This window comes from Blennius ocellaris, assembly GCF_963422515.1.
Source record: "Blennius ocellaris genome assembly, chromosome: 16".
NCBI lineage: Eukaryota > Metazoa > Chordata > Actinopteri > Blenniiformes > Blenniidae > Blennius > Blennius ocellaris.
Window position 1 is genome coordinate 18,976,055 of NC_137665.1, and position 15,934 is coordinate 18,991,988.

The 15,934-nt window shown below is 46.2% G+C and overlaps 1 protein-coding gene across 1 annotated transcript; it reads right to left on the reverse strand.

Annotated features, from left to right (window-relative positions):
- Window positions 1–981: 981 nt before the first annotated feature.
- LOC308140919 (ribonuclease inhibitor-like) lies at window positions 982–15,670 on the reverse strand. Its single transcript, XM_080510890.1, has 13 exons — window positions 15,553–15,670; window positions 15,285–15,362; window positions 10,691–10,864; window positions 10,244–10,426; window positions 9,660–9,842; window positions 9,015–9,197; window positions 8,235–8,417; window positions 6,965–7,138; window positions 4,264–4,446; window positions 2,931–3,113; window positions 2,141–2,323; window positions 1,715–1,888; window positions 982–1,508 (listed from the first exon to the last, which is right to left on the reverse strand). The coding sequence occupies exons 2-13, from the start codon at window positions 15,329–15,331 to the stop codon at window positions 1,499–1,501; spliced, it is 1,860 nt and encodes a 619-aa protein (XP_080367016.1). The 5' UTR covers window positions 15,332–15,362; window positions 15,553–15,670; the 3' UTR covers window positions 982–1,498.
- Between the last annotated feature and the right edge of the window lie 264 nt (window positions 15,671–15,934).

Sequence of the window (15,934 nt, forward strand, 5' to 3'; positions counted from 1 at the left end):
ACACACACACACACACACACACACACACACACACACACACACACACATACACACACACACACACACACACACACACACACACACACACACACACACACACACACACACACACACACACACACACACACACACACACTTTAGAGTCCCACAGAGAAGAAACAGTCTCACACTTCCTGATGACAGTTGGACCAACACTCACCTGGTTCTTCTTCTCTGACACAGTGACTCAGTGGGAGTCTGAGCTTCACACAGTGACTCCTGGTTTCCTGGTTGGACTCTTGTATCCGGATCAACTGAACGCAGCTGCTCCTCCTCCGTTATGTTTACTGGGAATCAAAACATCACATGACTGGTTAGTCACTGTGGAAATGTCAGAATTGAACTCTGGAGCAGGTTTAATGAATCAATGATTTTTATTCTTCTTATTATACACTGGATACAATAAAAAAAATTCTACAAGGCTTAACGGTGATTCACTGTGATTAAAGTGACTTCACTGAAACCTTTTGGTTCTTACTGTCCTGCGCTTTTTACCCAGTCAGGTGTTTTATTTTCCCACTGTGACACTTAGAGTTTGTCTGATTGTGATGAGGACCAGTTCTACGGTTCTGCATCTGACGTCAATCTTGGAAAAGCAACATGGACTAAAAACACTTCTTTTCATTTTGTACCACGTTTCTGATTCCCAGCAGGAAAAGACCATGATAATGCAGTTCATTAAAGAAAAGTACAATGTTACCAAGCCTTTGATCTGTAGTGTGACTCCTTTACGGGACGTTTTCAATCCAGCTGTGAAGAGCAGAGGTTCTTCAGGAACGTCCTGCAGTAACTGCATCAGGAGAACTCTGCTACCATTCCATTATTTCATTCATTAAATTCAACTTCAAAAACTAATTCAAAACTAATCCCTTGATAAAAGGACCATTCCAGTCTAAAAAACCAAAAAAACCAATGAAGACTTACTGAACATTTTCAGTTTCTATGTTTTTATTGTATCCTTTCAGAAACAGACAACGAGAGACAAGACAGTTATTTAATGTCACTGCACATTGAGGGTTTCTCTGTTTTTATTGCTTCAACAGTCTGACCCTGAGAATGTGAGCTGAGTGATGTGGCCTCTGTCTTCTTCCACACAGGAGCTGCTTCAGGGAGCAACAGCAGGAAAACAATCCACAGCAAGCAACGGCCAACAACATGTACAACATACAACAATCATTTTATTGTGACGGAGGAGGAGGAGGACGAGGAGAAGGAGGAGGAGGAGATACGGTCCACACACACAGTGACGGTTCTGCGTCACATCCAGAAGAACCCTGGTTCGATGCTGGACTCTCACAGCTCTTCACACTGCACCACTGACACTCAGCAGATCTTCTGCTGGTTCCTCTGTCGCTCACTGCTGGATGAAGCTCTGCTGTCCTCAGTGGACCTGCAGGACACACTGCGTCCTCTCTGCTGTCCTCAGTGGACCTGCAGGACACACTGCATCCTCTCTGCTCTACCTCAAACTGCAGAGAGATGAGAGAGATGAGAGGTGATGAGGAGAGTCTCTGTGGAGCAGCCAGGACTTCAGTCCAGTTCACAGCAGCAGCAGCTCAGCTTCTCCTCTCACAGCCTCACTGAGCAGTCAAACACTGGATCTTTGTTCTCACACCAACTGTGTTCAGTAGAAACCTGCTGGAAGCAGCATGGATTCACTGCAACATCTACTGACCAGACAGTCCGCAGGCTGCAGTCTGGACTCTCCTGAAGATCAACCAGCTGCTTCACATCTGAATCCTGAAGGTTGTTGTAACGCAGGTCGAGCTTCTTCAGGTGGGAGGGGTTGGACTTCAGAGCCCAGACCAGAGAAGAACAGCTGACCTCTGACAAATTGTGGCCCTCCAAGCTGAATAGAAAGAAAGCAGCAGAATGAATGAGGAGAACCAATTAAGTGTGTTGATAGAGAAATGAGCAGCTCCTCATTACTGAGTCCTGATCAATGAGCTGTTCTGTTGTGGATCTTCATCACACACATCATCCTCATGTCAGCACACATCAGTAAGAAGCTGCTGAGCTCAGTCCATCTCTCACTGCAGGATCAGAGTCTCACGTCACAAACATTCCTCCTTCTAACAACAGTAACAGACAGTCAACTGACCACAGAGTCTCTAGACAGCAGAGTGGATTCTCCAGAAAACCACACAGCTCCTCAACTCCTGAATCCTCCATCTGGTTGGAACTCAGGTCCAGAAGTTTCAGATGTTTCAGGAAGGAGGGGTTGGACTTCAGAGCTGAGACCACCGAGGAACAGTTGATCTCTGACAACCCGCAGTTATACAACCTGAATAAAGAGAGAAAGACGTGAGATTAGAGGACAAAGTCTGATGTTGAAGTCATTGAGACTGAAGAAGGTTCAGACTGGAAGAGTTTAGAAATGGAAAGTCAGAACCATGAAGATATATTTGAAGTTAAACTTAAAATTGTAGCATCCAGGTAGAAATATTAAATAGTTCTACAATCTGAATTTCATTGAGGTACAATACAACACCAGAAAGGCGACTTGGAAGCAGCTAATATGAAATATAAAGACAACAGAATGTTAAAGCATATTTTGCTAAAGTTGCACCTCACTTTGATTTTAATTTAAGTTAGTTATTTAAGTTGACATAGGTTATTACAAAAAACCCAAACATTCATTCAGTAGCTACGTCAAGTTGTAGTTTAAACCTTTAACATGTTACATGTAACAAATGTTGTCCTCTCTGTGAATATCCTACTAATAAGATTAACACAATGTTTACACACCAGAGAGCAGGTTCTGTTCACTGAGTCTGTTACCATGGTTACTGACAGTTTAATTCAGTTCTCTTTCTGGAACAGACAACTCAGAGTGGCACTTTAGTCTAACACAACTTTCACTGCACACAAACTCAAACATGGAGTCTGACCTCAGAGTCTCCAGACTACAGAGTGGATCCTCCAGACAACCGCACAGCTGCTCAACTCCTGAATCCTGCAGCTGGTTCCAACTCAGGTCCAGATGTTTCAGATGTTTCAGGAGGGAGGGGTTGGACTTCAGAGCTGAGAACACCGAGGACAAGCTGATCACTGACAACCTGCAGTTAATCAACCTGAATAAAGAGAAAAAGAAGTGAGATTAGAGGACAAAGACATTGAGACTGAAGAAGGTTCAGGCCATGTACCCGGGTTTAGGGTTAGGGGTTAGGGTTTTTGGAACCTCCAATTCTGTGCCTGTGTCTGTGGGAGAACCCGATGGTGCCAGCTCACTGTTACCTCACTGTTCTGCCCAACACAAATGTTGAGATCCCCAAGCAGAAAGATCATATCGCTCTTGGGAATCCGGTGCAAAGTCTCATCAAGCAGTTGGTAAAATGAGTCTTTAACCTCATTGTCAGATGGGAGGGTTGGTGAATACAGACTGAGAACTGTGGCATAGCGGTTCTTTGCCAGAGGGATACGGAGTGTCATCAGTTTTCACTGATTCCCACAGGTGTTTCAGTGAATTGTGACAGTAGCATGTTCTTAATGGCCAGTCCGACCCCATGCAAATGTTGTCCACCTCAGGGATAGCCTTTCCAGTAGAAGGTGTATCCCATGCCTACCTCTGTTACCTCTGTTAGAGACCCTTCATCAAGAAGCCTGGTTTCACTCAGGGCAGCAATGTCAATGATGTAGCGGCTCAGTTCGGCTACAATGAGGGCTGTTCTCCTAATGGGGTCTTTCAGACCTATAGGAGTCCAGAAGGGTTCATATGTTCCAGGTTGCTCAGTTACACAAGGGTCCGCCGAGAACAGTTTCCACTCAGCCCCAGCGATTAGTGACCCTGTTCCACTGACTTGAGAGGCTCTGACTAAGAGCTCCTAGTCTCTTGGAGCTGCAATGGTCTTGGTGAGGGAGAGGCTATGTACTGGCAGAGGAGACTTGCACACTCGGCTCCTCTTTTCGCTCCCAAGGAGGGAGCTAGCCAGTGGCGGTAGCTGAAAGCAGAAGGTTACAAGCAGAAAGCAGCATATGGTTGAGATCAGCTTGCTTTGGAAGCTGAAGGTGAACATGGACCGTGACAGAGGTTGACAGTGAATCATCCACTGCAGCACCTTGCTTCTTCTACCAAGCTTTGAATTGTGGAGCTCCACGGCTCTGCCACAGTCACAGGACTAAAGCACAGAGAAGAATTTTCAGTTTCTCATGGAGATCCTCAGTGTGGATCATCTCATATCAACAGAACTTTCACTGCACACAAACTCAAAGAGGGAGACTGACCCCAGAGTCTCCAGACTGCAGAGAGGATTCTTTAGAAAACCACACAGCTGCCGAGCTCCATAATCCAGATGCTGGTTGTCACTCAGGTCCAGATGTTTCAGATGTTTCAGGAGGGAGGGGTTGGACTTCAGAGCTGCGGTCACTGAAGAACAGCCGACCTTTGACAACTGGCATCCATCCAACCTGAATAAAGAGAGAAAGACGTGAGATTAGAGGACAAAGTTTGATGTTTGTTCATTTCTAGGGAAAGACAATTTTCATTTGTCATGCTACACAGTTATGACATATGAATTCTGACCGAGGAATGTGATTGTCTTTCACACCCAGTGGGGGGACCTTCTGCAGGACCTTCCTTCCCCCACTTTCTGCTCACAAGACGCTTCCCCCATGCACTCAGCCAGTCAGTGATTGGTTGAAGCTCCCAGGATTCAACACCTTTGAATCCACACCCTTGCAACAAAAGGCTGCAGGGCCAGTCTCACAGGCTCTCTTGCAGCAAGCTTTCTCCTGTGAATACTGTGGGAAGAGCTGCTTCCCAGCAGCTCAACTCACCCAGCATGAGCATACAGCTAACACCAGAGGCCTGCAACCAGGGCCTTCACTCCTCAACTCCTCTGTTGACCCAACCACGAGGGCCAGACCTTCCCAGGACCTGAAGACCAGCACCCAGAGTCTGATCTCCCATCAACCAAGGGAAACCAACCGGTTTCTCCAGGACGGGACCAGGGAAACGACGCCTCACAGAACTTCTTTGTGTTTTCCTCAACCAGTAGGAAAACCATCACAGACCTGAGCGACCAGCTCCTTAGTCCGGACAAAGGGACAACCAGGAGCTGCAAAGAAGGACAGCTCCTAAAAACATCAACTTCATCTTCTCCTCCTCGGCCTGCAGAACCAGCAAACCACAGTTAGCAGGAGGTGCTAACTACAGGAGAAGACACCAGCTTCCCTCCAGCCAGGACAACAACTGAACTCCATCAAGGAAGTGGTAACAACAACTGTGCATTATATGAGACTAGTTAAACCTGATGCTATGCATAGAACTGTTTAACTTCATGAAGATGTGTTGATTGTGTTACAGTGATTGAGTTCTATAGATAATGATATTAGAAGCAGTTATCAACCTGTAAACCAACGTTAGCTCTGCCACAGACACATGGTCTTGCATGCTAGTCTTTGCTTTACTAACTAGTTAACTCACAATCCTACACATATCACATCAAAGACAACATCCCACAGTAACTGAACACCATCTGATGACGCCTGACGTTTTACAAGACAAGTCTCATTCACATCAACTCATTCTAGAAATGGTCCTTTAGCAGAGACACAGGAAGGAGACGCTAAAGACTAGCTTCCATGTTCCATTGTTCTCCAGCACATGGTCGAGACCCAGGACAGACTTCCTGCTCTCTGATAACCTCCATTTGAATGTAGTTTCTTGTGATCGGCCATCTTGTTTCGTAGTTCCGTCACACGTCTCACACACACTTCTTCCAAATCTCTCTCTCTCTTTCTCTCTCCACACGCACACACACACACACACACACACACACACACACACACACAGCTGTATATAGGTAGTTAGAATCTGTGTTTATTTGTTTTCATTGTAAATAAATATAATTTTTGGAATCATACTTGCTGTTTTATTAATGTGCACAAAGGTGAATGAAATGTCGACCTCTTCTGTGCCAAGAACTCCAAAATCCTTCAACCTTTACTGTTAATTCTGGTCATTCTAATTAATTTAACTATCAATTCAAATTCCTGATTAACTGTTTAGTATATCTTATGAAACTGAATTGGCTATCATTTCCTGTTAAGACAGGTGGTGCTCCGAGGTATCTGATACAGATCAGATTACATTTCAATAACATTATTAATAACTCTCTTTGATAATTATTATTAATTATCGATAGCCAACCACAACATAAATAGTGATCCATATGGGGTAAGAAATCCCTACAAGTGGCTGAAACATTTTGACGATCAACTACGATTTTGGATTCCGGACTTGGAAAGGTGAAATATGGCTCCCAAGTCCCCAGGCTCTAGTTCTTTCCCCGTCTCTTGTCTTTGGGCCATCACGTGCTGGCCCTGGAACACCAACAGCCTCTGCGGCCCCTGAGGTCGGTTCCAGAGGACCTCAGGGCTGCGAGGGCTCATATCGTAAAAGCAACTCAGAAAGATAAGAAGGCCCAAGACCATGAAGACTTTTAAAAACTAATAATAAAATGTTAAAATCAATCTTGAAACTCACGGGGAGCCATTACAGTGTCTTTAAAACAGGTGTAATGTGCTCCCGTCTTCTGGTCTTCGTCACTCGTGCTGCTGAATTCCGGAGCAGCTGAAGGCTACTGATAGTTTTCTGGGGAAGACCAGAGAGCCGGGTATTACAGTAATCTACAGTCAATCCTCGCAATTTGAAAAGTAATATAGAAAGGAAACCAGTAGCCAGATACCAGTTCAGACTGCTTCAGGTGGGAGGAGCCAGGTAGAAACCCAAGGTTTCTTCTATAAAACCTGCCAGCGAGCAGACTCTGTTCACAGTCTGTTACCGTGTTGAGTAGTTTCCCTCATCTGGGGGTTAACATACTCTGAGTTTTCACATAACCTGCTTTCTGGAATTCCCCCTTTATGTCTGCACTTTAGTGTAACACAACTTTCACTGCACACAAACTCAAACATGGAGTCTGACCTCAGAATCTCCAGACTGCAGAGTGGATTATCCAGAAAACCACACAGTGGCCGAGCTGCAGAATCTGGCAGCTGGTTCCAACTCAGGTCCAGATGTTTCAGGAGGGAGGGGTTGGAATTCAGAGCTGAGGCCACCGAGGAACAGCTGATCTCTGACAAACTGCACATCTTCAACCTGAATAGAGAGAAAGAAGTGAGATTAGAGGACAAAGTTTGATGTTGAAGTCATCCCTCCTCCTGTTTGCCAGAATTTCCACGGGGCTGACCAATAGTCCTCCTCCATGGCCTCCCCGAACCCGAATGTATGCCTCCACCACAGCCTGAGCTTCAGTACGGTTGGCCTGCCGGTACCTGTCAACTGCCTTGGGGATCCTATGATCTAGCAACACATGATAGGACTCCTTCAGCATGACGGCATCCATCACTTCCTGTCACCACCACCGAGTTCGGGGGCTGTCGCCACAACAGGCGTCAGAGACCCTGTGGCCACAGCTTCAAGCAGCAGCTTCGACAATGGAAGTGAAAAATATGGTCCACTTGGATTTGATGTCTCTGGCTTCCCCCGGGGTCCGTGAGAAACTCTCTCAGGTGGGAGTTGAAAGCTGCATGGACAGAGGGCTCGGCCAGGCGTACCCTACAGACTGTCATGACATTTTTGGGCCTGCCGAGTCTGTTGTGCTTCCTCCCCGTCCAGCGCATCCAACTCATCATCAGGTGGTGATCAGTTGACAGCTCTGCCCCTCTCTTCACCCGAGTGTCCAAGACACGTGGTCGGAGGTTGAATGACACGACAACAAAGTCCAATAACAGCTAATAAAACTTCTCGCACTTAGTGTTCGACTTGAGAACCCGTCTCGTGAGCTTCATTTCTGTATTGTCCTGCAGTGTAACGTTCCCCGGAACACTCATCTGCATCTGGTCCCCTGGTATACAAGAACCACGAGGTGGGAATGCTCATCTCGAGCAGGTCAGTCAAGAGACCAGACAAAGCCCCCACCGTGTCCCAACAGGTAGCTGCTTCAGGTGGGACGAGCCAGGAAGAAACTCAGGGTTTTTCTACAAAACCTGCCAGCTTGCAGGTTCTGTTCACAGTGTGTTACCATGGTGACTGACTGAGAGTTTAATTGAGCTCTCAGAGAACTCAGAGTTTCCCTCATCTGAGGGTTAACATACTAGTTTTCAAATACACTGCTTACTGGAGTCTTCCCTGATGTCAGTAATTTAGTGTCAACACAACTTTCACTGCACACGAAAACAAACATGGAGTCGACCTCAGAGTCTCCAGACTGCAGAGTGGATTCTCCAGAAAACCACTCAGCTGCTGAGCTCCGGAATCCAGCTGCTCGTTCTCACTCAGGTCCAGATGTTTCAGATGTTTCAGGAGGGAAGGGTTGGACATCAGAGCTGAGGCCACCGAAGACCAGTTGATGTCTGACAACCAGCATCTGTCCAACCTGAATAAAGAGAGAAAGAAGTGAGATTAGAGGACAAAGTTTGATGTTGAAGCCATTGAGACTGAAGAAGGTTCAGACTGGAAGAGTTTAGTCCAAACAGCTGAAGCCAACGGGAGGAGAAGAGTCTCATCATGCTGATCACTAAAGGAGCCTTCATGTGTCCACAACTTGTCTGAATGTGTGCAGAGTATGCGTGACGTCAAAATCGTCATCCAAGATAAGATCTACCCTACACATCTAATCAGGACTGAAGACTTTCGTGACGTAAAGCATCATAAATTATTTCTGCCTCCATGTCGATCGGGTCTGGAAAGAACGGACAATCCATTTCTGGTAGCTGCTTCCGGTGGGAGTAGAAACTCAGGGTTTCTTCGACAAAACCTGCCAGTCAGTAGGTTCTGTTCAGTCGGTTACCATGGTGACTGACTCAGAGTTGAATTCAGTTCTCTTTCTGGAACGCAGAACTCAAACGTTCCCTCATCTCAGGGTTAACATACTCTGAGTTTTCACATAACCTGCTTTCTGGGATCCCCCTGATGTCTGACCTTTGGTGTAACACAACTTTCACTGCAGACAAAAACAAACATGGAGTCGGACCCCAGAGTCTCCAGACTGCAGAGTGGATTCTCTAGAAAACCACACAGCTGCTGAGCTCCAGAATCCATCCACTGGTTCCAACACAGGTCCAGATGTTTCAGATGTTTCAGGAGGGAGGGGTTGGACTTCAGAGCTGAGGCCACCGACGAACAGTTGACCTTTGACAAATTGCAGCCCCTCAACCTGAATAAAGAGAGAAAACAACTGAGATTAGAGGACAAAGTTTGATGTTGAAGTCAATTGTTGAACTATTTCCACTTGAAGTCTTCCATGTACTCTGCTCACAAGGTCGCTGCCGCCACACCCTCTCCCTGAATGCAAATTCAAAATAGAGAGCGTCCTCTATGAAATGGAGCAGAAAGCTGCCCAGCTTGCCAACAAGTCTCCAGAAAAGTAGCTTCATTCCCTTCAACAGGCTTGTTGGCAAGTTGGGCAGCTTTATGTGTCCGTTTCCGCTGCTTTCAGATGGGAGGATCCAGGCAGAAACTCAGGGTTTCTTCTACAAAACCTGCCAGCGAGCAGGTTTTGTAGAAGAAAGGTTCTGTTCAGTCTGTTACCATGGTGACGGACTCGGAGTTTAATGATGTCTCTACTTTATTGTCAACACAACTTTCACTGCACACAAAAACAAACATGGAGTCTGACCACAGAGACTCCAGACTGCAGAGTGGATTCTCCAGAAAACCACACAGCTGCTGAGCTCCAGAATCCTGCAGTCTGTTGCAACTCAGGTCCAGATGTTTCAGATGTTTCAGGAGAGAGGGGTTGGACTTCAGAGCTGAGGCCACCAAAGAACTGTTGACCTTTGACAACCTGCAGCCCCTCAACCTAAATAAAGAGAGAAAAAGAAGTGATGCACAACACACCAACTCAGTCTTTTACATTTTAAACGCAGAGAACACGTCACACCCATCCTCCAACACCTCCACAATAACTGCTCCTCTTCCTCCTCCTCTTCCTCACCCACCAGTCCCTCCATAAACTTATCAAAGTTCCAAAACGTACAATGTTTTGGAATGACATGGCTCTCACTGGGCTCCATTGACAGTCGAAAAACAATCGGTTCTTTGGCGATGCTCATTTAAGAACCAGCCCTAAAGTAGTTCCTGGTTCTTTTTGGAGTAAATGTGTGGATCATCTCATATCAAACATATCATATCATATCATATGTCAGTACTTTAGTGTCAACACAACTTTCACTGCACAGAAAAACAAACATGGAGTCTGACCTCAGAGTCTCCAGACAGCAGAGTGGACTCTCCAGAAAACCACTCAGCTGCTGAGCTCCAGAGTTCTGCATTTTGTTCCCACCCAGGTCCAGATGTTTCAGATGTTTCAGGAGAGAGGGGTTGGACTTCAGAGCTGAGAACACATCAGCACAGCTGATCTCTGACAACCAGCATCTGTTCAACCTGAATCAAGAGAGAAAGAAGTGAGATTAGAGGATAAAGTCTGATGTTGAAGTCATTGAGACTGAAGAAGGTTCAGACTGGAAGAGTTTAGAAATGTAAAGTCGGAACAGCTGAAGACAACGGGAGGAGACGAGTCTCATCATGCTGATCACTAACATGCTGCAGAGCTCAGTCCTCTCTCTCTGTCCTCCAACATCTGGATCCTCCTAAACTCCTCTCAGTGATTTGACTTCAACAGATTCTACCTCCAGACAGTGAACTGACCTCAGAGTCTCCAGGTAACAGTTTGGACTCTCCAATCCAGCACACAGGAGGTTCACTGATGACTCCTTCAACTCGCTGTCACTCAGGTCCAGATGTTTGAGATTGGAGGGGTCAGACTTCAGAGCCGAGGAGATCACTTCACACTGAGAATCAGAGATTCTACAGTCAGAAAGTCTGTAATGAGACACAGAGAGGACAGGACGTTGTTATGAGGACTTTGCTGGACATCAGAGCTTCAGATCATCTTCTCTGGGTTTGACTTTGTCTTCATGTGGACATGAAGGAGACAACATGGCGTTAAGCATGTTGCGTTCATGTCTTCAGTTCAAGATGTTCAAGTGATGCTGTGGACTGGATCAGGAAGCTGAACCTGGACTGGTCTTGTGTGCACCTGAGAGTTGGGAGACATTAAGCAGTCAGATAGCCAGAGGTGTTTCAAGCTAGTTTAGGGAAGGAGACAGGAATTAAAGTTAAACTCCATGTTGTGAAAGGGGCTGTACCAAAGTTCCGTAAACCGCGCACTGTTCCGTATGCACACTGTGAAGACCATAACGTTTCTCTGAATCCATGGCTGGAGGTAGCTCAGATCCCAAAACCACAAGGTTTCTTCACGAAGCTAGCAGGAGGTGAAACATTCACTGATTTGAATTTGTCACAAGCCTATGAACAGGTAGGGTTAGATGAGAGCTCTAAACCAGGGGTCTCAAACTCAACTTACCTAGGGGCCACTGGAGGTAGAGTCTGGGTGAGGCTGGGCCGCATCACAAAAAAAAGGCTGCATCACAAAAAAAGGCTTCAAGTATTCCAAAAAAAAGATCAACTGATCCAATCTTCGCAATCTTAACAAGTCAGAACATGCAGAACACGAACAGTTCTTCAGAACATAGGCTTCATTTACTTCCTTCTACTCCTTGCTACCAGAGACTTGGCAGCGCTTCCTCTCACACAGCTGAGCCACATTTGGCTTGAGGGAGGAGGCAACTGAGACCCTCAGTGTAGCTTTAAGGTGCTCATCTTGAAGTCTGGACCTGAACGTTGACTTATTGAAGTTCATTGTGGAGAAGAGCTTTTCACACAGATAGGTGCTGCCAAAAAGGCACATGGTCCGCTTGAACATCCTGGAAAGCTCAGGGAAGGTGGGGGGCAGTTTTCTCAAAAATTGTTCAAGCTCCACTGTTTTTCCACTCACCTCCCTGAACTTGGCTTTGAGTTCAGTATTACTCTGCAGGTCAATTAGCTCCATCTGCAGGATGGGGGGGCATCCTCCACATTAAAGGAGAAGGGGTCAGTAAAAATTTGAAAAGTGGCTCTGTGTGTCTTGAAGTCTGCAAACCTGTGATCAAATTTTTCTTGTAGCTTTCCGATAGTATCAGCATACTTCTCACCACTGAATGTTGTGCCTGAATCCATGAGTGCCTTGCATGCTGGGAAATGGCAGAGGTTTGTCTGGGAAAGCTGGGCTTTCCATAACACAAGTTTTGTGGAAAATGCTCTGACACTGTCATATGCAACACTGACAAGCTGGCCCTGGCGTTGTAACTTCTTGTTCAGTACATTCAGCTCCCGTGTGATGTCAACAAGAAAAGCTAAGTCCATTAGCCATCTAGGATCACTTAGCACAGGAACAGTCATCCCATCCTTCTCCATGTAGGCTTTCACTTGTGCCCTCAACTCAAAAAACCTCTTCAAGACCTTCCCCCTGCTGAACCAACGTACCTTGGTGAAGTAGAGCACGTCCTCATATTCTGACTCTATTTCGACCAAAAAGTCGCGGAACTGCCGGTGCTTTATTAAAGCCCTGGATCTGATATGGTTGATGAATTTCACGACGTCAGACATCACATTGTCAAACCTCAGGATTTTGCTGCAAAGGGCCTGCTGATGGATAATGCAGTGCAGAGCAATGGCATCTTCCACACCCTCTTCCAGTTTTCTTCGAACAAGTGCTACAAGTCCGTTTTTCCTCCCTGTCATTGATGGCGCTCCATCGGTAGTTATTCCAGCCAAACACTTCCATTGTAAGCCGGCATCCTCAATGCAATCACACAGCTGGCGGAATATCTCCTGACCGGTGGTCTGGCCATGCATTGCAATCACTGTGAGCAACTCCTCCGTAACTTCGAAATTGTTATCAACACCACGGACATATATCACGAGCTGCGCCGTGTCAGTGACGTCTGTGCTCTCATCAAGAGCGAGTGAGTAAGAATGGAAATGTTTAGCTTTCTCACGCAGTTGATCATAAATGTTACCAGACATGTCAGAAATGCGCTCTGCCACTGTGTTGGCTGAAAAGCTGACGTTACTAAACTGAGCCTTTTTTTCCGGGCAGACTATACTTGCAGCCTGTAACATGCATTGTTTGATGAACTCGCCGTCTTTGAACGGCTTTCCTGCTTTAGCGATCACCTCACTCACCACGTAGCTAGCTTTGACAGCCGCTTCACTCTCTTTGCTGCTTTCTTGAAAAAATCTTGTTGCCTCAGTAGACATGTTTTAAGTTTGGCGACCCGGTCCTCTCGCTCATCTCCCAGGTATTTTGCATACTCCTCAGCGTGTTTAGTTGAGTAATGACGTTTAATGTTATACTCCTTGTGCACCGTAACTTTATCCGTGCATATTAGACACGTTGGGATGCACCTGTGCTCAACAAAAAAATATTGCAGCTCCCACTTCTCCTGAAATTGTCTGTGCTCATCGTCAACTTTTCTCTTCACGACAGGTTTTGAAAAAGACATGGCTGGGGCTAAATAAAACCGCATAGCATTAGTTGACAAGATATTTTACTTCCAATCGTTCATCCAAACATTTTAAAGTGATTTGCGCTGTTCTCGCAAGCCTGAGCTACGGGAGCCCACAGGTGTTAAAAAACATAAAACCCCCAGATGCGTGCGAGAAAAAAATGCGCGGGCCGCACTAACACAAAGCTTTGATTAGAAGCAGAGGGCCACAAAATATTGACCCGAGGGACGCAATTGGCCCCCGGGCCGCAAGTCTGAGACCCCTGCTCTAAACAGCACTGGACCATAAACACCCACAGAGGGCTCCATCAAGTCAACAGACTGTCTTCTGGTGTGGCCAATGCGCCTACAGTCTTTCAAAAGTTGATGGGTCCAGTGCTGCCGAGCATCGATGGTGTTACCTGCTATTTAGACGACATATCAACCATGGGAAGGGACAACGAAGCACACATGAGACACTTGGAAGTGTTGGAGAGGCTGAAACGTCATACCCTCAGGGTAAACCGAGGAAAATGGGCCTTTTTTCACCAACATAGTGTGACAAAAACCTTTCCTCTCCCTTCTGAGTCATTACGTAAAGTCCCTACCCCATCTTTCTACCCTGATAGCACCAATGACCGGCCGACTGCAGAAAGATGTCAAGTGGGAGGGGTCACCATCATGCCAGAAGACACTTGAAGAGTGTAAATGTAAAACGTCATATAAACCAGATGCTGGATGCAAAGGAAAGGAAGGTGTGGCGTGAACAGACTGGGACGACCACTGAAGGAGCCTGGTATTACTGCAGCGACCCTGATGGAGATGTAAAGGACACTGATGTCCACGAGCGGGAAACCCGACGATCACCAGAGCTCAGTGGAGCCCAATCAAGCTTGGAAATGAACCTTCAGGAGGCGAAAAGAAATGTGCGCCCACCTCAACAGTTGGGACGGATGTACACACACCAAAAATTGTAAAGAAAGTCCATTTAGAGTTTTTAATGAGCCGTCGTTTTATGAAAAGTGTTTATTTAGTTTTGTTAGTAGTGCTAAAGAGAAGCAAACAGTGAAGAATACACTTTGTTCTGAAGGCATTGCTGTAGCCTGTTTAGGTCAATAGGTGGCGCCAGGACACCACAAGGGGAGCTTCAGGTAGAGTTTGCATGAGTTAGTAGGGAGCTGACCTTGCCTGTTATTCACTAGTTATTAAGCAGTTGCAGTTTTTATAAAAGCCTGGATGAGCTGTCATTTTTTTGCTTCCGAACTCACATACAACAGAGGTTTTATTATGATATTACATTTGGGCCAAAACATCAGAGGTTAGGGTTTAGAGGTTATCTAAACATCCAGTATGTCCACCGCGGGCAGCTTTGCCTGTCAGGGTGCGGCTCCTCGATCCATTAACTGAAATCATCGGAATGCAGCTCTTCCAACTATAAATAGTTCTTATGTGAGGCTCAGAGTTCGGATTTCCCTGAGTCATCCTTGAACGCATCACTGACCATGAGCTCAACATCCCATGTTTGGCAGGTCGGGCTACTTTACAGCAACAAAGGTAAGTTAAACAAAGGCTGAGGGACCGAGACACTTCAGATACTTCAGTCCTGGCATCAATAACTCTTTACCAAAACGTCATCTACGCACAAATGACGTCTCTTTCCCATTGGCTGCACGCTCATCTGACCCGCCCCCCTTCTCCACTCTCAGCCAATCACGAGCCAGCTCGCTCCAACGAGGGGAAACTGCAGCGTGAAGATACAAAACAAACTCTGCCAGACAGAAGATGTCCACTGCTCACTGTGAACAAACACAAAACACCAAAGTGCCGCGACTTTTCTTCTGTTTGCTGCTGTTGTGGATTCTGACGTCTCTTACCTGAACACACTCTCTGACACGCCCTCCGCTTCGTCTACGTCACACATCTTCAGTCAGGCTGAGACACTCAGGGTGCGTCTGTTGCGCGCGCGCACACACACACACACACACACACGCACGCACACACACACACACACACACACACACACACACACACACACACACACACACACACACACACACACACACACACACACACACACACTTTAGAGTCCCACAGAGAAGAAACAGTCTCACACTTCCTGATGACAGTTGGACCAACACTCACCTGGTTCTTCTTCTCTGACACAGTGACTCAGTGGGAGTCTGAGCTTCACACAGTGACTCCTGGTTTCCTGGTTGGACTCTTGTATCCGGATCAACTGAACGCAGCTGCTCCTCCTCCGTTATGTTTACTGGGAATCAAAACATCACATGACTGGTTAGTCACTGTGGAAATGTCAGAATTGAACTCTGGGGCAGGTTTAATGAATCAATGATTTTTATTCTTCTTATTATACACTGGATACAATAAAAAAAATTCTACAAGGCTTAACGGTGATTCACTGTGATTAAAGTGACTTCACTGAAACCTTTTGGTTCTTACTGTCCTGTGCTTTTTACCCAGTCAGGTGTTTTATTTTCCCACCGTGACACTTAGAGTTTGTATG